Source organism: Peromyscus leucopus, chromosome 6 (genome assembly GCF_004664715.2).
Source record: "Peromyscus leucopus breed LL Stock chromosome 6, UCI_PerLeu_2.1, whole genome shotgun sequence".
Classification (NCBI taxonomy): domain Eukaryota; kingdom Metazoa; phylum Chordata; class Mammalia; order Rodentia; family Cricetidae; genus Peromyscus; species Peromyscus leucopus.
In genome coordinates, this window is record NC_051068.1 from 74,829,760 (window position 1) to 74,855,636 (window position 25,877).

A 25,877-nucleotide genomic window follows, 5' to 3' on the forward strand; every position below is an offset into this window, starting at 1 on the left:
GGGAGGCAGAGGCAGGCGGATCTCTGAATTCGAGGCCAGCCTGGTCTCCAAAGCGAGTTCCAGGAAAGGCGCAAAGCTACACAGAGAAACCCTGTCTCGAAAAACCAAAAAAATAAAATTAAATAAATAAATAAACAGCAATAGAAAAAACCCTTTAAAATTAACTAAACAGAGAATGGAGAGTTAGCGGTTAAGAGCACTGGCTGCGGGCAGTGGTGACACACACCTTTAATCCCAGCACTCGGGAGGCAGAGCCAGGCAGATCTCTGTGAGTTTGAGGCCAGCCTGGTCTACAGAGCGAGATCCAGGACAGGCACCAAAACTAAACAAAGAAATCCTGTCTCAAAAAACCAAAAAAAAAAAAAAAAAGGGGGGGGGGCTGGCTGCTCTTCCAAAAGCCCTGATTCAATTCCCAGCACCCATATTGCAGTTCCTCAGAAGTGTCTAAAACTTGAGGCCCAGAGGCTCTGATGTCTGGTATATATGAGAGTCTATATGCTGTAAGTATATAGGCATAGATATTAGGAAATTTCTAGGCCAAGGAGGAAGCTCATCAGGTAAAGTATCTGCCATGAAGGCATGTGGACTGGAGTTCAGATCCCCAGCACTCCCTTAACTGCTAAACAGGTATGGTGGTCCTCCATGTAATCCCAGCAAACAGGAGGCAGAGATGGGAGAGAAGGGATCTCCAAAGCAACCTGGCTAGCTAGACTGAATAATAGGTAAACTATGGGTTCAAGTGAGAGACCTTGATTCATTTAAGGTAGATGGCAAGTACTAGCTAGCCTCCACATCTCCACACGCAGCCCTACTGTAGACATCCAGCCACCCAGGTGGGTCACATTGGCTGCAACATAGCAAATGAAGCCAAAGGAGTCCCGGAGATTATGAAGATGAGTGGCTCTCCCCAGTCACTGAATCTGCTGGTGCTGTTGACCCTGTTCATGATGGTACTTATGTGACCTCTCATGTATGGGGCAAAGTAGTTCTCTGAGAACTACTTTATAAGGGAACTAATTATATCCATAATGGCTCTGTCCTGTTAAACTGGTCACTTCCAAAAGACCCTTTCTAGTTCTAGCATATTAGTGACTAGATTTCAACATGAATTTGGGAGGATACAAATATTCATACCAGAGCATTAAAACTGTCCTTTCATAATTAATTTAAGAGATTACATGAATTGCAAAAGTATACACACCACACTGAAATCAAGGTTGTCTTCAATCCATCTTTGCCCATCCATGAATTCATCATGAAGCCCCATGATATAAAGAGTATCCAAAGCATCCACTATGGTGGCACCCATCTGTGAGCTTCCTATATTTAGGAGGAAAAAATAGCTGTTGTTAAAAACACCCCCTTCATATAAGGTCTATTTTTAGATTTTTAAATATTAAAAGTAAATCAAAGATTATAATGATTGAAAAAGGAATGTCACTGCTCACTTTTCTATTAGACCAGGTAATAGAAACATTTTGATATAATTTACAAAAGATTTTGGGCTGGGTGGTGGTGGTGGTGGCGGCGGCGGCGGCGGCGGCGGCGGCGGCGGCGCATGCCTTTAATCCCAGCACTCAGGAGGCAGAGCCAGGCAGATCTCTGTGAGTTCAAGGCCAGCCTGGGCTACAGAGTGAGTTCCAGGAAAGACACAAAGCTACACAGAGAAACTCTGTCTCAAAAAACCAAAGATTTTGGGAGCTAATAGAAAAATAAATGAAAACTAACAGTACACTTCTTGGTTTTCTGTCTTGGTCAGAATATAAGACAAATATATACTTAACTAAGGTGTGAAAAATGGTAATGATTCAAGAAAAGGGGGCAGCTATTCAAGATGACAAACTAAGTCACAACATCAGCCAAGCCCTTCTGGTTCAAATTCTTAGAAGAGGAGGAATATGTACGTATAATAAATTTAGAAGGTTAGATAACAGATCATAGTATAAGTGTTAATTGTCTTTAATAATAAAAAACCAGGTAGAGAAAAAAGGAAGCCATGAAGTAAAATATACATAGAGAAAACCAAAATACAAGATACCATCACTTTAACAAATAATCCTAATTTTAAAGTTTCAGAAAGAACTGCACAAAGCAAACTCAATGTGTTCTTAGATAGGCACTGAATGCACAGGACAACCTACCAGTCTTTCGTTTCTTTCATCCTCTTTCTTTTTTGGGGGATGGGGGTAAAACTAATTTTTCCCTTCAATGGTTTAAAGCAATATATACATTTTTTATCTTTGTACATAAGTTATATACCACTTTTGTTCATATGTTCCTAATAATCCCCTCACTTAATCAATAATCTATCTTTCCATTAACTAAACAAGCACACAACATCCTGATAACAATTATTTGGTCTTCTAACTCAGTTCATGTCAGTATCATGACAGAACAGTATCAGAACATCTAGAATGTTCATATTGAGTTATTACACCCAAAATTTCTATTACTTTTCTTGATCCTCAGCTTTTTACTAAGATAACAGTTTTATCAGGCCATTTAATCATTCATATATTCCTGTCTCTCATATAATTGTTTGAATACATCTAAAAAGATAAATTTTAGTATTTAATCAAAATTTTCATAGAATTCATTTAAAGTCTGACAGTATTCTTTTGTTCTTACTCTGTTGTTTTAGGCAGTCATGTTCCTAGGTTACTGGTCATGTCTTTGTCTACAGTTGCATATTCCAATCATACTCTGAACTATCCTAGTTAGTTATATAAGACAAGTCTGTGTACCATAAGCTACAAGCTAAGGAATACATAAGTTAAAATGAAATTATCAGTCATTGTTATGGTTGTTTGGGTAGATAAAACAAGATTTCACCCTGGGAAAAATATAGAAAAATACTGAAATTACCCACAGGTCAAAGAAACAAAAAAATGACAGTATGGAACACACGAAACAGTCGGTGTGGCACACACCTTTAATCCCAGCACCCAGGAGGCAGAGGCAGCTGGATCTCTTGAGTTTCAGGACAGCCTGGTCTACAGAGGTAATTAAAAGGTTCTGAAAAAAAAAACTAATAACTCTAAGTTTCTGTACTATTCAATAAGAACGAATGAAAGTAAGTGAACTCAACACGACTGAGAAAGAAGAGGGACCAGCAAACAAGAGCAACAAAGTAGAAGAACCAGGAAGCTAAAGGCAGAAGTAAATCAGAAACAAGAGTCCAAATGACTAATTTGAAAGATGGTGCTATAAAAAGAATCATATAGTAAAAGTCTTACTTTATTTTCACAATAAGTTACCAAATCTTAAATTGATAATATGTTTGAGCAAATATCCCAAGAGCCACTCATTATAAGAGCCCCACACATTCTGTAAGTTTCATCAAATAAATTCTACCTCAGTGTTCAGGCTGACAGTTTCAACTCTATACAAATGTTAATAAAACTAAGAAACCACTAACACTCATTTCATAAATATTATACACCACTGAAGGGAAATACAAATTCACTAAGAAAATAAAACTACCATCTGATCTCACTATGTCAGGGAAGTAGCCAGGGTCAAACAGGAAGGCTTGACACTAAGTGGATTGTTTAGACTTTAGATATTTAATTCAACATATGGATTCTAGATTGAGATATGAATGTTTTAACTGAATGAAAATATAACATAAAAATCTGAGGATAAGTTAAATTTAGCAGTTGGCAGGAAATGCATAGCACTAAATATGAACATTAGAGAGATCTCCAATCAATAACTAGGATTATACTTCAGGGATGTTGCTCAGTATAGAGAGTATTTAAACTTAGTCAAGAACCTGTGTTGTAGAATATTTGTACACTGTGTGAAGGCATGTTGCTGTGACTGGTGTAATAAAAAGCTGAATGGCCAATAGCTAGGTAGGAGGTATGGGCAGGACTTACAGGGAGAGAAAAGAGGAGGAGGAATGTAGGCACTCAGGAGACACAGGGGAAACAGGAGGTGCAAGATGGAAGGAAAGTAATGCCCTATGATATAACATAAATTAATATAAATAAGAGCTAGCTAGGAATAAGCCTAAGCTATAGGCCAAGCTTTTATAATTAATAAGAAGTCTCCGTATCATTATTTGGGAGCTGGCTGGTGGGACAGAAGAAGATTCATTACAGCCCTGAGATCCATTTCCAGTGTGAATATACCTGCATGTATACACACACACACACACACACACAGAGAGAGAGAGAGAGAGAGAGAGAGAGAGAGAGAGAGAGAGAGAGAAAGAGAGAGAGAACTTATCAAAGTTGAAACAGTTAAAAGGACTAGTCCTTGTAATTAGAAAAACTGACATTGTTTTGAAACCCTTCAAGAAAAAAAATTCTCCAGTTTCACTTGAAAATTATATGAAGCATTCAGAAAAAAATAAAATGAATCCTAAACACTGTCTTTCAGAAAAACAATAAGCTTCACAACTAATTTTGAAAACAGCAACAGCCTGCTACCAAACCAAGGCAAAAACAGAGTACAAAAAAAAAATACAGAGCTGGGTGTGGTGATACACACCTTTTAATCCCACCACTCAGGGGCTGAAGTCTAGGCCAGTCAGGAGGTTATACAGTAAGATCCTGTCTCAAAAAAAGAACGGAAGGAGAGGAAGAGGGAGGGGAGGGAGAAAAGAGGGAGAAAAGAAAACTACAAAATATTCTTCATGAATATGAAAACAAAAATAACATGCAAATCAAGACCCAGTTAAATCAGAAGTAAAAAATATTTGTACATGTACATATATACAGACATATACAAAATCAAAAGCAGTCTTTAAAAAGCACTGCAAGCCAGGTAGTGATGGCCCATGTCTTTAATTCCAGCACTTGGGAGGATCTCTGAGTTTGAGGCCAGCCTGGTCTACAAAGCAAGTTCCAGGATAGCCAAGGCTACAGAGAGAATCCCTGTCTTAAAAAGCCAAAGATGATGATGATGATGCAGCAGCAATGTCAAACAGTACTTGTTAAATCAAAATTCCTCTTTTTAAGTGCAAAAAGACCTCGCTCTAACATAACTCCACAATTCTCCATAATATCTAAATAAAAAGCATCCATGCTAGCCAATCATGGTGGTACAGACTTGTAATTCCAGAACTTGGGAAGCTGAAGCAAGAGGACAGTAAGTTACAGATAAGCACTAAGCACACGACACACTGAGAAAACCCAAGGGTTAAGTCTAGTAACCCCATGGGGATCACTAGGATTGGTGCCGTTCTTCTCCTCCTGGTCCACAGCAGCAAGCCCATGGAGGGAAGACACATGACTATATCCCACCAGTCAGTGAGAACAAGAACCAATGATTCTACCAATCTTAGTTCTAACAAGCCCAAACGCTCCTCCGAGTCTACAAATGCAGTCAGTAGTATGAAGACTTGAAACTTCCAATGTTGAAGCCTACCTAGCCTGCTAAGAAGTCAGCACACATAGGAAAGGGGTAGGAAAAGGCTGAGCTGAATTAGATCTACAGCAGGACTCCACAGAGATGACTGAGTTGCTATTTTAGTTTATGTCATTTTGAAATGGGTTTTCTGTAATCTGCAGAGTACTCTGGTGGCAAGGACTAACTAGAGTGAAGCCGGGGAACACTGACTTCAGTTATCATATAAAAGAACCAGTTACAGTTACAGCTACAGGGAAAGACAAGCTTTACGTTAACTCCCCGCAACCTGGAATACTGTGAGTGAAAGTGCACTACCTGTCCTCACAACCTACAGTACAGAGAACGGATTTAAGAAAACTTTTGGGTTTTTGTTTGTTTGTTTGCTCTAGGATTTTAATTTTACAAAGTCATACCAAATTTGGAGTGACAAATGAAACACTGAGAACTACAGCTCTTCTCTTCAGTATTTCATTTTTAAAGTCGTCAAACCATATTCACTAGCAAGAATGGGATACACAAAAAGATTAGAGCAAGAAACAAGAAACAGTTTTTGAACTTCAAAAAACCTTCCATAAACTTTCTGTCTAAGAATATTAGACAGAGAATATAATAAATGATCTGTTCTTCCTCAGCAAATTATTTGTCTGGAAAATAACAAAAACAATTAATAAGCTCTATCAAAGCCTAATTTTGACTACTGAAAATCCCAAGACGGTACTTGGGCTCTTTTCTACCATTTTACTACAGCTTTCTTCTCATAAGGTGTGTTCTCTATGAGCTAAAATATTTTTCTGTTTTTAAAAGAATGATTTAGGTTGGAGGGAGGAAAGGAAAGGGGGAAATCGTATAATTAATTTTAATTTAAAATAAAAAAATTATTTAAAAGCAGGATTAGGACCAGTGTCTACTTGGTACATGGTAAGACATGAGATGAACTGCAAAACACAACTTGCAAAAAGTGAAAAGTTAGAGTGGGGACAAGACTCAGCAGGTAAAAGCACTTAGGAAACACGCCTGGCAACCTGAGTTTGAGTCCTGGAACTCCATGATGGAAGAAGAGAGGTGATCCACTTGGGGACCGGGGAAGGGAGGTGCTTCTCCTCATAGTGCCATGGCTCATACATGTACACACACACACACACACACGCACACGCACACGCACACGCACGCACGCGCGCGCGCACACACACACACACACACACACACACACACGCACCATCAACAAACAGCATCATCCACTCAATTACCAATCAGATCATTTGGTGTGCTACATACTAAACTTCTAATAGTACACTGGACTCTATCTAAGCTGTTCCCTTTTCCTTTATGAAGATCACAAATGGTACTTACTATCTTGAAGGAAAAAAAACTGCGAATATATACTTATCTTTCATGACATTAAGCAGAAAAAAGCTTCAAAAACCTTACATAAATGTATGACGTACCTATGTAAATAGAATATCTAGCACAAAGCTATGTATTCCAGTACAACTAGAACTAAATCTTGACATACCAAAACAAAAAGTTCAAATTATAACTGCACAGAAATAGAGATCTGGGAGAGTACTTTAAAAAGCCAGATCTCGTTTTCAAAGATAAAGGAAAAAACAGTAATTTAAAAGTTACCTTACCAAATATGTTAGTAGAATGGCCTTTCCTTGCAATAGGTCTGAGCTCGTTATGTCCCCATCCATATGTTCTGTAATTATCCCAGGCATGCTTCATCATCTGAGAAGAGAAAAAGTAGAATACACCATCTGAAGCTATCCACAGACTATTTTACTTCATATGATTTAGAGTTGGGCTATTGTATCTTTACCCATTCTGCCATGTTTCCTGCATTAGCATGCTATTCAATTAACACTTATTTTGGATACCTACTGTGCTGGCTACTATTATGTCAACCTGACACAAGCTAGAGTTATCTGAAAGGAGGGAACCTCAATTGAGAAAATGCCTCCCCACCTATAGGGCATTTTCTTAATTAGTGATTGATAAAGGAAGGCCCAGCCCATGGTTGGTGGTACCATCCCTGGGCTGGGGGTCCTGGACTCTTTAAGAAACAGGCTGACCAAGCCAGGGGAGCAAGCTAGTATGAAGCACTCCTCCATGGCCTCTGCATCAGCTCCTGCCTTTAAGTTCCTGCCCTGTTTAAGTTCCTGTCCTGACTTTCTTCAATGATGAAGATCAATATGGAAGTGTAGGCCAAATAAACCCTTCCCTCCTCAACCTGCTTTTTGGTCATGGTGTTTTAACACAGCAATAGAAACCCAACTAAAACACCTACATTTAATTTTAATCTACACAACAACTAAACAAATTAGATGTAACCAAAAGTTATTTGGGGGAAGAAAGGTAGCTATTTGGCATTTTTTCCTTTTATAAACTGCTAATACTTTGGGAAACAGTTCCTCTTTCTTCACTGTGATAATGAATAGGTTGTCAATCAGGGGCTTTGCTTCTACCACCGACTAACTCAGCCTAACTACACAATCTCTTACCTTTAGTCTAGAGACCAAAAGATTTAAAGTGTTGCAGAAGCACAAAGCAATCCTAGGTAATATGTAACCAAAAGGCCATGTCTACATTCTAACTAAAATTGATTTTTCAAAAACAGGCAAATGAAAGAAATTCAGCCCACAGGATGTAATCTGCCAATCCTTACTCTAGTCACAGGGACTTGATGGGTATATGAATCAAGTAGGATAATCAAGTCCTTTGTATTCATATTAGAATAGACATTAAGAGGAAGGAGATTATCTCATTACATGATCTCAACGTTTACATAATATAATTTAATCCCAAAACTGATAATGGCTAACTCTCTCCCAACAAAGAAAAACTAAATAACAAAAGGAAAGAGACAGAGACAAATGCATATTACAGACTTAAAATCAGCCATGCCTAGTGCCCTTGTTCAGAGGATAAGGATAAGGAACCACTTAGAAACAACTCTGGCTATGTCTGTGAGGGTGTTTCCTGGGAGGCTTCGCTGAGGAAGAAAAGACCCATGCTGAAAGTGAGTGGTATCATCTGTTTCTCTTGGTTCAAACTGGGGAAAGGGAGAGAAAGGGAGGAAGCCTGCTGAGTACAGAATTCACCGCTCTCTTGCTTCCTGACTGCAGATACAACGTGACTAGCCATCTCACCTTCCCTGACACAACAATATCCTCTCAAACTATGAGCCAAAATAAACCCATCTACCCTTCCTCCCTTCCTTCCTTCCTCCCTTCCTTCCTTCCTTCTCCTCCTCCCTCCCTCCCTCCCTCCTCCCTCCCTCCCTCTTTTGTAGCTCTTGTCAAATACCACATCATGGCAGTGAGAAAAACTGCCAGACCAAGTTAAAATGTATCTCCACTACGAGGATATATACACAGATACCTGCCTGTATAAATAAAATGTATTCTTGATGATGCTGTAACATCTGACGAAGCTTCTTCTCAAGCAGTGTAACTGTAAACTATAGTCAAAATTATCACGAGCCCCAGTTAGTACAGTTTAACTCAAATTCACTATAGCTGGTATTCTCTTAGTCAGTAATTCCTAGAATTACAACTTGAGACTTGTGGGGCTAAATAAATTTAAAGAATTTTGAAATTAATTTTTCCCTATCCTTCAATCCATGAAAAATCTCTGAAAAGCATGGTCCTAACAGCAGTGTTCCTTAAAACATGGCTCATACAGCAGGGATTGTTTAAAACCTTGTCTATGACAGGGTCTGCATAGCACCTGGTACAGCCGCTTCAAATTGAATATTTTAAATTGCTTATTCAATAAACTTATACATAGATTCTACTGTATTATAAAGTCCTGTGTTTCCAAAGATCTTTAACACAGTGAAGGTAAAGTAACCATCTAAACAAACTTGAACCAAATTTTTATTTCAAAAACTTACATTATGATCAGTGAAGAAGACAGAGCTCCAGTCCTTGCTATCCACTGGAAACTGAATTACAACTACACTGAGAACAAGCACCGTGAACACAGAACAGCACATAACATACAATCAGACACATATCTGCAATCACTCATATCACCAACCTCAGCTCATTACCTCTTTAATTTTTTCTCTTTTCTTCCTAATCTCGGTGTCTTCTGGGTCTCCACCAGTGACCCCAACACGCTGTGGGACAGGGACAGGGGGCAGTACTCTGGTCTCTTTTATCTTCATTGCTTGGGCTACTTTACTTTTCTCTGTTTGAATTTCTGCACGGATTTCCTCTCTTGACTTTCTTAATTTTTCTTTTGCTTCTTCCAGGGCCTTCTCATGATCAGCTCGAATCTTATTTCTCAGACGCTCTTCTTCTTCCCTGTGAATTAAAAGTAAATAAAAATAAATTTAAATTTAAAAAAACTGGTAAGAAAGAGCAGTAGACCAAACCTTAAAATTCTAATGCTTGTTTTTTAGCCCACCACCATTAAAAGCTAAGAATTATTAGTGACAGAAATTCCTATTTGCCTAAAGAGCAGGATAAATAGAAGGTGGGATGAGAAGGAAAATGTATTCCTGATAACGAGTAAGTATTTTACATGGAGAGAGGAAGCCTAGAAAACGTTCTAATTCCATTAGCGAGAACAGAGAAAACTACAACAGTAACTTGAAGGGGATCCACGGAAAGTGGGCAAGGATGGGGGCAAGGAGGAAGCAAGTCAGTGGTTAAACAGCACAGGGACAAACAGATGAACCTAGGAACAGGGGGGGGGGGGGGGGGGGGGGGGGGGGGGGGTTAGAGGCAGGGAACTTTGTTTATCCAGTGCAGCATATGCTGCTGAGGCTGCTCGGCAATGGCCAGGATGAAGTGACGCCACGATTCCCAACTGATGAAGAATCATTAAAACTCTCTTCAGCCTTTTTCAAAAATCAAAGTTCTACTTTAGTTAGTGGTGAATACAGTGTTTCTTATCCTAAATAACTGAGACCACAAGTGTTTCAGATTTCAGTTTCTCAGGTTCTGAAAGTTCTGTTGTGTTCCCCTAATCTAAACACCCTTACTCCTAAATGCTCTAAAATCTGAAACCTTTTACATGCCATGCCTGCCGGCGTTTCAGGTCAGAGCACTCAACCTGTGTCAATCCTTTCACTGGATTCAGCAGACACGCTGGGTGGGAAGTGGCCAGAGTGTAACTGCATTCCGTGAGGGACACCATGTTCATTTTCTTAAGGAAACACTTCTTCCAGGCGCAATGCCATTTCAGTCTCACCAGCAACGCCACGTTCTCAACAACTGCATTTTCTCCCCAGTTCTTCTTCTGGGAGAGAGATCTCAATCTTCTCTTCAAATTCATCCCATTGCACAGGAATACAATCAGGGCTGAGACTTGCTAGAGCCATTACTTCCCAAATAAACTGGCATGACACTCTCTAAGGGGGAACAATCCATTATGACCAGAGTCACCTCTGTAGAAACTGGACCTAAATAATGCTGGACGGAATGTAAATCAGCACTGCCACTATGGGAAAAATTTGGTGATTTCTTTTAAAAAAAAAAAAAAACTGAACATGCAACTGTCACAGAATCCAGCAAGTGTACTCCTGCACATTTATGTCAGAAATGAAAGGTTATGTTCACACAAAAGCCTACAATGCCATCCTGTCACAGAAAGGCAAATGCTGTTCCACTCATGTGAGGTATGTAGAGAAGGTAAAGCTATGGAGCTGCAAAGTAAAATAGTGGTATCAAGGGACAGGAGTAGGCGTGACGAAGTCATTGTTTTATGGGTACAGAGTTTCTGTTTCCAAGATAAAAAGAGGTCTAGAGCCGGGCATTGGTGGCACACGCCTTTAATCCCAACACCCAGGAGGCAGAGGCAGGCGGATCTCTGTGAGTTCGAGGCCAGCCTGGGCTACCAAGTGAGTTCCAGGAAAAGGCGCAAAGCTACACAGAGAAACCCTGTCTTGAAAAACAAAAAAATCAAAAAAAAAAAAAAAGAGGTCTAGAGATGAAGGAGAATGATGACGAGCATACCTAATGCCACTGTACTTCAAGAAGGCCAACATAATAAAGTATATAGACTTTACCATAATTTTTAAACTGGAAGAAAAGTCTATATAAACATTTATACCAGCTTTATTCATAATAGGCACAAACTAGAAAAATTCAGATGCCCTTCAATAGATGGTTAAACAGAAGACAGGAACACACACACACACACACACACACACACACACACACACACACACACTACAAAGCTAGCTTACCAAAAATAGAACATTGTGCCTGCCCAATGAAACACACCATAATCCATCTATACCAACCAAATCTTTCCCACCTGTCCACAGCTAGGGGTAGTCACATAACCCTAATCTAATAAACAAGAAAAAAGGGGTCTACAGGAAATATTTTTCTCTGTGGATTAAGAAATGGACAAAGACAGCTGAGGAAACAGCCTTTTGGCTACTAAGTCCAAACTGACCCAACTATTTATTCTTTTCTTCAAATGTAGCTATGGTGCATGAAGCTGTTAACAGCTACACCCATGAGACAATCAGCGTGAGGACAAGTTGTCAGCATGGATCAATAGAGAAGAGAAAGGGAGATTCTGGCCCAGTTTTCAGATTCTGTGGGGTTTCTCCCAATTCTGTCACTTTCAGCTAAGAGTCTCCCCAACTTCCTCTATGCAAGCACAGATATACACACAGGTTCAGAAAAGCGGAGGGCCTAGACTGAGCCCCAAGGAAGAGACAGCCAAACAGGAGAACTAGTTCTTTCCAGTGAAGAAGTTCCTGTCTTCATGACAAGTAGTGGGGTCTCTAGAAGGAAGCTTGGGGCTAACAGCCTGTGCTCCAACAAGCTACCTGTTCTCAATAAGCCAATCAAAAGAGCTAATTAATAGATCTAGTGACAACCCCCCTCAAGTCCATCCATCATAATGTGGCCACATTGACTAAATCCTCTTTTTCTCTATTAAACTGGCTTTTAGTTGGTTTGTAAAGGATGGATGGCCAAACCTGTTGGGCACAGTCTGTAGCCACTAAGTACAGTAACAGCTTCCAGAATTGCACTGCTTCCCCTCCATTCAAAAGCCCCCGTTTGCACAGACTCACGGGCATGACTATAAAGCATCTTCACCCACCACCGAACCATCCAGAGTCAACCCTGACGTGGATGGCAAGGGACACAGGCTACAATATAGCCCATCTGTCTTTTCAATGCTTCTCAATGAAACATGACCATCTGACAGGGCCTGAGCTCTGTGATAGAATATCTAACACAGTATTTCCAAAATTACCTGGTCATAGTCTCCTTATTCTCCACAGCCCTTTCAGCAAGACAAAACACACTAACCTAGGACATCTCTCTATAAGGCCTGTGGAATCTTCACTAGGTGTCATTAAACATGTATCACCTCTCTGAGCCTCCTTTTCTCATATGACAGAAAGCCTCTGCCAAACACACAAGATTATTAGAAGAATGGATGAGAGGACCTGTTGCTTTGGTCTTTTACTCTTTTTTTTTTGGGGGGGGGGGGGCGCCACCCAGCTCCCAAGTAAATCACACATGGAGGCTTATTCTTACGAATGCCTGGCCTTAGCTTGTCTTAGTTTCTAGCCAGTTTTCTTAACTTACATTATCCTGTCTATCTTCTGCCTCTGGGCTTTTCCCCATTCTCTTACTTGTGTAAATCTTACTCTTACACCATGGCTTGCTATGTAGCTGGGTGGCTGGTCCCTGGAGTCCTCCTTCCTCTCTCGTTCCTTCCTCTCTTTTCTCCCTCTATATATTCTCTCATCCTTTCTCCTGCCTTGCTATTGGCCATTCAGTTCTTTATTAGATCATCATGTGTTTTAGACAAGCACAGTAACACAGCTTCACAGAGTTTATGCAACATAAACAAAAGTAACACACCTTAAAATAATATTCTCCTACAAGGACCCCAGGGTGGAAGTCCAGCAAAGTCCTTACCTGGATTCCTTCATTCTCTTTGAGTGGCTCTACCTTTCTCCTTACCAATCACTCCCTACACACAGCCATATACACAGCTAATTAATGACTTGGGCTATATTATCATTGTGTTCTGGGACCAGGACCTGCACTCTTATACCGTTTCAGCTTCCCTAAACAAGACAATAACAACAACTTGTGAGAAAAGCTGCAAAAATGTAGAAGACACTAAACCATTCTAAGACAAGGCCCACATCTTTAAAGGCATAACTGGTGGAAAACCGTGCCTTCTTCTTTCCCCTCTAGTCCAGTGTCAACATTTCCATTGTCCATGTGTCTACAATGGCACTCATAGTGGCACCACCTTCTATTTCTAAGGCCACCATTAAAGACTATAACTCAGTTCTTCCTGTGGGACCTGGAAATCCCTGGGAACAGTAGCTCTTAGTCCAAGTGGGTCCCTGAAGAAGTGGACATTAGGGCACACTATATGCACAGGACCTATGTTTGTTTCTAGATGGCTTGAAAACTGCCCGACACAGAAGCCTCCCAAAATAGATGATCAACTTCAAACTCCCAGGACATCCCACACCTACAGCTTACTCCAGTTCAACTACTTCTCTATGGCCTCAATAGCTTCTTCTCTAACAACACGGCATCTCAGCTGGGCGATGGTGGTACATGCCTTTAATCCTAGCAGAGACAGGAATTCGAAGTCAGCCTGGTCTACAAAGCAAGTTCCAGGACAGCCAGGGCAACACAGAGAAACCTTGTCTCAAAAAACAAACAAAAAAAAAAAAAAAAAAAAAAAGGAAAAACAGAACAAACAAAAAACCCCACACAGGCTCTCACAGAGCAGCAGCTGAGCAGGCCTCCAGGTACAACTCCTTCAAGGCCTGAGCCACAGGGCACGGGGGGAAAAAGAATAAAATTCATGAATCACAATTTCCTTTCAAAGACCAACAGCTTTAGAAGATCTACAAAAATTAAAATATCTTTCAGAAAATGCGATTAACTTTTATAAAACATGTGACGTAAACTGGAAGATAGTATGTAAAAAATAAAATTAGTATTATTCACTTAGCAAAAGGAAAATTCTCATTTCTAATCCAAGCCCTCCTAAACAGTGTTTTTAAGTGTTTATGTGAGGCCTCCACTGAACAATCCAAACTAGAATAGTGGGTTCCATCCCTCAAACACATTCCCCCTCCATTCTTCATCCTAGTAAATAGCAACTTCTCTTGTCATCTAAATGAAACTCAATAGAAACTGCTCTCATTTTGCCCCCGAAATCTTTCTGAACAGTCTCCTTCCTCCAGTGTTTCTATCTGTGCTCCAGGCTACCACTGTGCCTGCAATAGCCTCCCAATAGTCTTCACACATGCACTGTGGTTCCACTGAAAGCCCTTCTCCAGCTACATGCAGAACAAAAGGCTTTCTGACACCATATACACTATGTCACCCTTATTTGCAACACTTCATTTATGCCCTCCTCATAGGAAGGAATTCTACATAATGCACCTCTCTCTGTCTTGCAGCTTCATCTTGCACATGTATCCTTTGTGCTCAGCCACACTCCTTGCAGTCCCCTAAACACCTCTTTCACTGACAGCTTCTTGTGCATGTTATTTCCCCCTACTTAGTAAACACTTAAACTCTTTCTTTACCCTCAAGCCACAGGTCAGTTATAATTTCTTCAAATAACTCCTGGATTAGGCTCTAGCACAGTCTCATGGCACCATAATAATCCCTTCTTTCATAATACCACCATCTGTGCTGTTGTGACTAAATATCTTTTCTAATAAGATAAAAGCTAGTAAGTCCCGAGATTTTGGTTTTTGTTCAGATCTATCATGGAAAGCCAGTTCAACAGGCAGGTAACAGAGGCTCAAAAAGATTGAAAGGCAAACAAGTTCCAAGTCCCACCTGAAGTGCTGAGATACAATCAAAAGAGCTATAAATAACAATTGTCTTTAAGCAACTTGCCAAGTTTTAACTTGGGTTGCCTCAAACCCAAGTTAAAACTCCTGTGGTAGTAACAACATCTGGCTGCTAATAACACTGCCATGTAATAGCTCCCAACGTTTTACTTTATTAGCTAAATACTAGATCCAATTGCTCAGTCATAAGTGAAGTACATTTGAGAGCAACATGTGTGAACTGAAAACTTACATAATTTTAATAATGATTTTAAAAATTAAAAACTTGAATTCCTTAAATTTTAGTGTTTTAGGAAAAAGCACTAGAAAAAAGGATAATTCATCATAATTGAATTTCTCTGAAATATTAAAAGCTTTAGAAAAATAAAATTTGTCCACTAATAAAGTAAAATAATAAAATCAATCATTAGAAGCAAAAAAGAGAATAAAAGTCAATATTCATTTCTGATGGATATACCTCATAACAAAGGAGAAAAAGAGAAATATAAATAAAATAAACAACCAAATAAAAGACACTTTCCAAAGGCAAATATTCTTCTCACTCATATAGTCATTCCTAAATGACAGAATCAATTCCCTTCAAGATGAGTGACCAAGACGCTCTCACAGCTTCTAGTTGACTGCCGTAGAAAACCATCAGCAGCAAAACCTAAACAAGAAATGAAAGAACGAACGAAACAGATGGGAAGGACTTCAAAACAGTCTCCATCACAGGGAGAACCCACAGGAATTGACAAACCACTCCAAGGAAGAGTGTGGCAGGGGCCTGGTGGTGGTGGTGCACACCTTTAATCGCAGCACTTGGGAGGCAAAGGCAGGCGGATCTCTGAGTTCGAGGCCAGCCTGGGCTACAGAGTGAGTTCCAGGAAAGACACCAAAGCTCCACAGAGAAACCCTGTCTTGAAACCCCCACCCCCAAAAAAAAGAGTGCAGAAAGGAAGGCAGTGGACAGCCAGTGCTCAGCAAACACTCTCCTCCACCACCCTTTGGTCCTGCCTTTCTAGACGCCAAGATTTCCAACTTCTACTAATGGCCTTTTTATACCATGTTTACACTGCTGAACTTGGTTATGTCTATGATTTCCTTGCTAAGATTGACAGCCTATACCAAAAAATTTAAAATTAGCTATGAAACAGTCTGTTTTAATAATATTAAAGGGAAATTTCATAGAATGTAGGAAAAAAATAAAAAGTGACAAAATTATGTAAATTGCTACTGATGTACAATATAGACCAAAATGGTTTTAGTAAATGACTAGAGGGCAATTGGTAACTGGTAAAGAAAACAGTGAAACAACACACCTGACATGCTGCACAACTTAGTGAAAAGTGCCTGAAGAAAATGAAGACCTTCTAAAAGGAAATGCCTCACCTTCAAGGCCATGACAGAAGGACCCCTCCAACTTGGAGGTGGCCATGAGATAGCATGGTGCCAACTATTATAAGGGAGTTATTCACAATTCAGTCCAAGATGATTCTCAGTAGCAAATGAATGTACTCTATCTACCCGGAATAGCAGTCACACACCCAGAACAAAGAACTTTCTGTATACTATTATGATACACCAAATCATGCACTTTCTAGTATACTGATTATGTTAAGAATCAGAGTACAAACTGTACCACTGGGACTCCTCATTCCATAAGAGTGAACCCTCCTCTTCAGACGTGTTAATAGAGAAGCCTAATTCTGGATCAATACAAGTAATGCATCAGCCACATGAAAAAGGCTCAAAGGAGATTCAAAGCCAAGCACTGAGAAATCCACTGAGCCTCAAGCACCAATCCCAAGGCCAATCTGTCACCACAGGCTCCAAAGCATTGCTACATAATGATGCAGCCCATGACCAACAACACAAACTCACAGTCTTTCTTCAGGTACAGATCATCAATTTGGTTCTTTTCTATTTATATAGTGAGCACTAATTGATCAGTCTAATTTGACTCTTAATAGGAGTTCATCTTAATAGTAATTTTAGGTCAAATGAATAGTTGTCAGTCACTGAATTCAACGATAATCAGCCAGTATTTCCCAAATGTAGCTAAAGTTTTTCTCTCCAGGTCCTGCCAAGCCCCAGCAGTCCCGTAGCCCACTTATAAAATAAACATACAGACACTTATATTATTTAAACTGCTCAGCCATTAGCTCAGGCCTACCATTGTCTAGCTCTTACTCTTATACTCAGCCCATTTCTGTTAATCTGTATGTCGCCATGTGTTCCGTGGCTTTACATGATGCTCCCTAGATGGCAGGCTGGCATCTCCTCCCCTCTGCCTTCCTGTTCTCTCAATTCTGCTAGTCCTGCCTATACTTCCTGCCTGGCTACTGGCCAATCAGTGTTTTATTTATCAATCAATCATCCATAGCACCCAAAGGCAAGGAGCAATAAAATAGGCTCTGGGAATACATACACACACACACACACACACACACACACACACACACACACACCAAAATATTTGCTTATAGGAGTAAAAATCAAATATGTAAGCAGAGTAAGTGCATAATAAATAAATCACAATAGAGGAAATATGAGCCAGCAACTGCTACAGAAAAGGTAAGCCACACATGGAAAAAAGAGCTACATGTTAAGCTTCAGAGTATGATCTGAAAACAGTTTTTGCAAAGAGATAGATGTGATCATCAAACAGAAATTAAAAAGAATGGGAATCTGCTAGGCTAAACAAGAAAACAGACCACAGAAAGTAGAGTGTATGATGGCACAAAGAAGTGACACAACATATAGACAAAGTAATTTGGTATAGCCAATAAAGGAAATCTCAGATAGAAGAAAATATACTACAGTAGGACAGACTGAGCTTAACAAAAACTCAGGAGCGGGGGTGGGAGTGGGGGTAATGAATTGATGTTACAGTGCATCCTGAGGACAAGAGGAAGCTACTACAGGACTTCAATTTGAAACAACACAACTACACTTAAATCTTAGAAAGACATCAAGACTGACTTCAGTAGAGAAGGAACAGAGACTGGAAAGAGACACACATACACACCCCTAAATATATGAAAAAAAAAAAAAAAGGTCTAAATATTAGAGATTTTAGAAGGGCAGAACCAAGAGACTGAAGAGATGGCTCAGTGGTTAAGAGCACTTGCTACATTTCCAGAAGACCCAAGTTCAGATCTCAGGACCCATGTCTGTCAGATCACTACTACTGTAACTCTAGCTCCAAGAGATACAATGCTCTCTTCGCACACACAAGCTCATACCTACACACTGACACACAAATTTTTTTAAATCTTAAAAAGGCAGATCCCAATAGAGGCAAGAAGACTGTGTGTTTGAGGTTAGCCTGGGCTACAGAGTGAGCTCTAGGTCAGCATGAGCTGTATGTCAAGACCCTGTCTCAAAAACAAACAAATACATGTCAGGACATGTTGTGGAATATTATTTTAAGGTATGTTACTTTTGTTTTTGTTGCATTTGTTGAACTCTGTAAAGCTGTCTAAAACACCTGATGGTCTAATAAAGAACTGAATGGCCAATAGAGAGGGGAGGGGAGGGAAGAAAGCCATTCAAAAATAGAAAAAAGTAAAAGCCTGCTGTGGATATTGCTCTGTATAAATAGAATGCTGAATGGTCAGTAGCCAGGCAGGAAGTATAGGTGGAACAAGCAGAGAAGAGAATTCTGGGAAGTGGAAGGCCACCATGAAAAGCAAGATGTAAGGTACCAATAAGCCATGAGCCATGTGGCAACTTATAGAATAATAGATATATGGGTTAATTTAAGATATATTTAAGAACTAGGTAACAAGAAGCCTGCTGCAGCCATACAGTTTGTAAGAAATATAAGTCTCTGTGTGTTTACTTGGTTGAGTCTGAGCAGCTGCAGGACTGGCGGGTGAGAGAGATTTGTTCTGACCGTGGGCCAGGCAGGAGTGGAGAAAACTTCAGCTACAAAAGCCCAGAGGCAAAAGACGGACGGGTTAATTTAAAAGTTAAGAGAAGCTGGCAAGAAACAAGCCAAGTTAAGGCTGGGCATTTATAATTAAGAATAAGACTCCGTGTGTGATTTATTTGGGAGCTGGGTGGCAGGCCCCCCCAAAAGAGCAAAAACAAACAACAACAAGGATGGTTTCTTCATTAAAAACAAAAGCCTGTAAGTGGAAGTAGCTACATTAGTATTAGATAGTGCTCAAGTGTACAGTCCATTATAAACCCACTGCTCATCCAAATGCACTTTTTATGTTCTCTGTAACCTACGATTCAGAGAGGGGTCCATTTCCAGACATTTGGAGATTATCTAGTATCTTTACCTTACTGATGTGTTTTAATTTCACTGAATCTAAGCGCATACTTCATATGATCTGAATCCTTTTATAACAGAATGTATATTTTTGCTATTGTTGGGTAGTATTTTATAAATGTCAAGTCAAGTTGGTTTTATGTTCCTACTGATTTTCCTTCGACTTCTCTTATTGGTTACTGAATGAAAGGTACTGAAATTGTAACAAATTTTCAACATCAGAAATGAGAAAAGATGCACAACAGCAATCTCTCTCTCCTCTCTCTCTCTCTCTCTCTCTCTCTCTCTCTCTCTCTCTCTCTCTCTCTCTCTCCTCAGTTACGATTACTTCACTTGAGAATTCTACTAAAGACTTAGGGTAAAATTACTATCAGCTCCACAGAAGCTTTCAGGAAACTGAAGAAGAAAAACTTAATTCATTTTATGACACCAGTATATCTTAACTCCAGAAAAAAATAAAAGCAGTAAACAAAAACTAGAGACCACTATATTTCAAGAATGGAGAAAATCACTTGTAGGACTGTCTGCCTTTTATTTTGAGACAGGTCTCTCTATGTAGTCCAGGCTGTCCTAGAACTCATGTGCACCAGGCCAGCCTTGACCTGTCTCTGCTTCCCAAGTGCTGGGGATGAAGACCACGTCCTTCCAAGAATACAATCATATTCTTAATAACATCTAAAAAGAAAATGAAAAATACTGCAATAAATTTAAGGTGGAGAAAACACTCACACTGAAAACTACAAATAATGCAGAAAGTATGTGAGACCTAAGTAACAGAGAGTGAGCATACACTGCAAGGCTTAGCACTGTTAGGACAGCACAGTACCCAAAGCAACCCTCAGATTTACCAAAATTCCAACAGCTGCTTATAGAAATTGGAAAGCTATCTTCACAAAGCTGGTTCCTTTTGATGTGTTGAAACTGTTTTCAAAGTAGGGATAGTAGTTGGATAATATTATACCTAAAAATGCCACTATGTAGGTCATCACTTTAAAATGGTTAGTTTCATGTTAGGTGAATTACCTGAATACTTATGATCTTGGAATTATTAAGGTGAGAAGTTTTGAAGAAAACATTTGAAAAACACACTAATCTAATCTATCCTCATCTAAGCTACATTATCCCCAATGGAAATATATAAAAGCGCCAAGAAAACAAAAACCTCAGAAACAAATCTAAGAATATTGAAACTTTTCATAGTATACATGGTATCATAAATTTATAGGAAAGACTCCTCACTAAGTGAAATAGAGACAAGTAGACACTCATATGGAAAACACATCGGTGATATGAAAACCTATCAGTGCTTCATTATATACAAAAATCAGTACCAAATAACTAAAGCAAAAATTAAAACCACCAGAATGGAAAGTGTTGGCTGTAACACCAGGAAAACTTTCTAATATAAAACCCAAAAGTAATCTATAACTGTAATTAATGAGGCAATTCCACGTAATTTATCTGGTAATCAAGAGAGGTTTATTTCTGGGGTAACTTATAGCCAATAGGGATTGGTTACAGGATCCAGGAGAGATGAAGTACCATCCAGCGTAGACCTCTGGCTTGGTCTCCCATCCAGCTTCCAGGACCATGAGGTATCCAGAAGGGGCCAGCACATATGCACCTCAAGTCTTAAGGAGCTCCCTCTCAGCCATGCCCCAGGGGCAGGTCAGGCAATTACTTGCTATCACTCTAGGGACAGTGTTACAAGATCAAAACTGGAACAGCTACCCACTACACCTTCCCCCTTTTGTCTAAAGAAGAAAATTCTAACCTAATACAAAACTATTTACAATAGGGATGATTACCAAATATTGTCCCAGAGGAATAAGGGATAACAACCTATACAAGATGAAACTACACCAACAAGAACACCAAACAAGAAACACAATACTAAAATCCAGAGGAGTCTGGAACATAGGTACGTTACAGCGATCCTTCCAAAAGATGTCCTACCTTGAACATACTTAATATGTTCTGGCTAAGGTACAAGAAGATTGTAATCATAACTGTTAGTCTCCAATCCCATCAAAGACCTGAGAAGGACTATAATAATACCTGAGAAACAGGAAAAGGATGCAAGCAACTTTCGGGAGTGTTCCGAGAGTACTTAGGTAATATTATATCCTTCTGAGGTCTTTGATGTAGTTGAAGACTAGATAGTTATAATTTTCCTTGGTTATGATAAAAGATAAATTAGATATAAAACTTTAGACTCATAAATATTGGATAGATAAAATATTTTCTTTAATTTTACAAAATACAAATAGACTAGTTATTGTAACTATAATTCTTGCTTGATATAAGTAATTCTACTAGGTTAAAGTTAAAACCTTCCTTTTGTTTAAACAGAAAAGGGGAAATGATGGGGGAATGTCTTTCTGTATGCTGTGAAAATACGATGCTCTGATTGGTTGATAAATAAAGCTGTTTGGCCAATGGTGAGGCAGAATAGGGTTAGGTGGGACATTCTAACCAGAGAAGGAGAAAGGAGAAAGGCAAAACAAAGGAGATGCTGCCAGCTACCGCCATGAGAAGCAAGATGTAAAGATACTGGTAAGCCATGAGCCATGTGGCAAAGTATAGATTTATAGAAATGAGTTAATTTAAGATGTAAGATCTAGATAGCGAGAAGCCAGAGCCATTAGGCCATACAGTTCGTAGTTAATATAAGCCTCTGTGTGTTTATTTGGGTCTGAGTGGCTGCAGAACCACAGGACCCAGGCAGGACTAGAAAAATTTCAGCTACAGTAATCATTTCAAATCCCATTAAAATGTTAAATTTATGTAAACCTAAAACTACAGAACACAGCCAGGCGGTGGTGGCACACACCTTTAATCCCAGCACTTGGGAGGCAGAGGCAGGTGGATCTCTGTGAGTTCAAGGCCAGCCTGGTCTACAGAGTGAGATCCAGGACAGGCACCAAAGCTACACAGAGAAACCCTGTCTCGAACCCTCCACCACCACCCCCGCCGCCAAAAAAAAAAAGCAAAAAACTACAGAACACAAAAGCAAGGTACCTTCCCTCTCTCACTCTCTGTTGCTGTAATCAAACACTGAGCAAAAGCACCTAGGGAAGACTGGGCTTATAACTCTTACAGGTTACAGCCCATCACTGAGGGAAGGCAAGGCAGGAGCAGAAGCAAAGACCATGGAATGCTGCTTACTGACTGATGCTCCCTCAGGCTGGCTATCTTCTTACACAGTGCAGGCCCACCTGCTCAGGATGACCACCCCTCAGTGAGCTGGCCCACCTATATCAGCAATGATCACAAGCCAATCCAATGGCGAATTCCTCAGACGAGGTTCCCTCTTCCCAGGTGACTCTAGTTTGTGTCAAGTTCACAAAAACTTAAGCAGCACAGTCCCCATAGCAAGAAGAAATCATAACACACTTAACAAAAGGATGCAAAGTATAATTTCTATAAATGTGAAAGAAAAAGGCAAAAGCCCCAAAGAAAAATCAACATAGTTAGGTGTAGTAGCACACATATGTCATCCCAGGATACTTGGGAGGCTGAGGCTAAAGGATCCCTTGAACCTAGGAGTTCAAAGCAGCCAGGACCACACAGGGGTGTGCCTTCTCAAACACAAAAAAGGAAGGAGAAAGCCTCAAAGAATACAAAACCTAAACAACCAAGAAATTTGTTCACAAATATTCTCACTTCATAAATAACCAAGCAAACACAAACTAAAATTGGTCTTTAGTCAAATAATACCAGGGTTTATAAAGACACGGTTGAAGTGTCAACCTGGAGCTCTGAATGTCACAGGTTACTGAAACAACACTGCAACCTAGTAATTACATATTTTAATCTTGAAGAAAAATAGATACACCTAATAATACATTCCAAATGATTTCTGTAGAATGAATCTTTTCTAAAAATCTATCAACTGGGGAGCATATAACTTCTGAGCTAACTATACAACAGAATATCTAAGTGGATAATATAATTGAAACAGAGCCCCAAAACATCCATATACCCAATCATAATAATATTGAAAAAATGTGTGAAAGATGTTATGAACATAAAAAAACAAGTTTTGAAAATGGCATTGTCAGGCCAATATCTGACTTCAAAGATAAATCTTCAGCTGAAATAAGAAAATGTGAAATACTCTACTGCATACCCTGACATTTACTAATTACCTGTTGGTTTTATGTATTTTAACTTTTTCAACAAGAATGATATGGGAGGATATATATTATATACATATATATATGTGAAATTAAATATGCTAAAACTATGAAAACTGTGATTTTATTTGTAGTAACTAGAAAGATCTATATAAGTTTTAAAAATGTAAAACTTCTGTATACATGAAGTCATTACAATTCACTTAACTAATACTACACTGATGGACATTTGGATCATTTATCCTGTCATGTCATAGCTTCAGGGAACATTCTTCAACACTTCTTTATATAGTGACACAAGGTTTTCCCAAAGATAATTTCCTAGACTTGCAGAATCAAGAAATATACACTGTTCATTAGTCAGGCTAGCTAAATGCTCTTCTAAAGTTTCAATCAATTTACATTTTCAGTGAGTTTGCAAGAGAGCCAGAGCTTGAGGTCTCCTCAGCCTGGTGTACTGCCACCAGCTTCTCAACCAAAGGAAAAAATTTGGGTCATGAAAAGGCAAATGTTTATTGCAGCATCACAAAATAATAGGAAATACTTCACATTTTATATAAACACATTAGCAGACACATATCAAACACAAACTTTTCATCATGCTCTACCTTTCTATTGGGGACCATGTGTGCACACTGAACAAGTAAATGAAGACAGTCACAGCACCTGCACGTCTGTACACAGGTCACAAACAGTTTAAAGGACACAATTATTCAGATTTATGCCTATGCTTGGCCTCTCTTTTCATATGCTAGGATCCATTACTAATCAAAACCTTAGGCATATCTGCCACTTATTTCCAGACAGCCCACTCCATAATCAAAACACCCAAGTTAACGGCACAAAAGATATTAAAGAAACAAAATGAGAAGCAAAAGTGATGACTAGCCTGAACACGGACGGTAGCAGGGATCCAAATATCAGAGCTGACCCTCACAGGGGGAAATGCATTAGGAATGATAGGAAGAACTGAATCTAAAATGTGGATTTCAGTAGTGTCCATTGCCAAAAATTAATCCTCTGTATTTCACAATAATCCCCAATACTTAGCATATTACTTGGTACATAATAAAAACTCAAAATATTTGCTGAACAGTAATTTAATAGTGGTATCAGTATCAGTAAGGAGAAACTAAGAGAGCTACAAAAATAAGAGGATTTTATGAATATGTAAATATCAAAATATCAAAAGGCAAAAACAATAATCCATACTGTCTCCAGATTACCCTATTCCCTTTAAAAAAAATATTGCCTCACTTGTAAGATTTGCAGAACAAAAGAGACCAGATCTTTTCAGGGACATCTCTCAATATTAAGGTTAGAAAATGATAGTCTTAAATCAAAGGTAATTTGTGCCTCAGTAGCAGGGAAAGCCCTTAAAGGGCCTGATGGCTCAGTTACTCAAGGACCCTGTTTTCCCCAAACTCTACTCTTACAGCGTAGATAGTAAATCAAACAGTGTGACTGTAAACCCAACTCCAAAAAATGGCACCCAGAAACACTTCTGTAAGTATAGTGAACTCTTTCTTCAAGATGGCACATACAAAACATTCAATAAATTATTGTTTTACACTAATGAGAAACAAGAATATATCAAAGTCATTTCACTTGTTTTCATGTTTTACTTGCAGAGTGTGTGTGTGTGTACAAATATATTTACGTATGTGGTATATATGTGTGTGCATGAGTGTGTGATGGTAGAGGCAAGAAGACAATGTTGGTCGGTCGGTGTCCTGCTCTAGCCCTCTCCAGCTTTGAACCAGGGTCTCTCACTGAACCTCAAGTCCTTTGTTTGTTTTTCGGCTAGGCTGGCTGGCCTCCTGTCTCCACTCCCTGCAGTGCTGAGAGGTTCAGGTTCATGGCTACACCCAGATTTTACACAGGTGCTGGGGATCCATGTGCCCCAATTACTCTTATACAATGAGCCATCTCCTTAGCCACCATTTTTGTTTATTAAGTTTGCACATATTGTATAACTATATTAGAAATAAATTTTAGTCACTTTCTAAAAATTATTTTATAGCCAGGTGGCAGTGGTGCACGCCTTTAATCTCAGCACTGGAGAGGCAGTGGCAGGTGAATCTCTGATAGTACCAGACCAGCCTGGCTACAGAACTAGTTCCAAGACAGCCAAGGCTACAAAAAGAAACCCTGCCTCAAAAAACAAAACAACAACAATTTTATAACTTGTAATTTTATATACAAAATTGACACTAATTTCTATTAAATAGAATATATTGTATCTTCAGTCTTTGTGCTGTGTAAAGTACCACACACTTGCCCTATTGCACAA

General features: G+C 39.3%; 1 protein-coding gene across 1 annotated transcript in view; it reads right to left on the minus strand.

Moving 5' to 3' along the window:
• The window catches only part of Man1a2 (mannosidase alpha class 1A member 2), a 128,311-nt gene that overhangs the window by 87,060 nt on the left and 15,374 nt on the right, over positions 1–25,877 (minus strand). Inside the window, exons 2-4 of the mRNA XM_028877291.2 lie at positions 9,413–9,668; positions 6,990–7,086; positions 1,202–1,320 (exon numbers count right to left, since the gene is read on the minus strand). Coding sequence (XP_028733124.1) covers positions 1,202–1,320; positions 6,990–7,086; positions 9,413–9,668 — 472 coding nt within the window. The remainder of the gene's footprint in view (positions 1–1,201; positions 1,321–6,989; positions 7,087–9,412; positions 9,669–25,877) is intronic.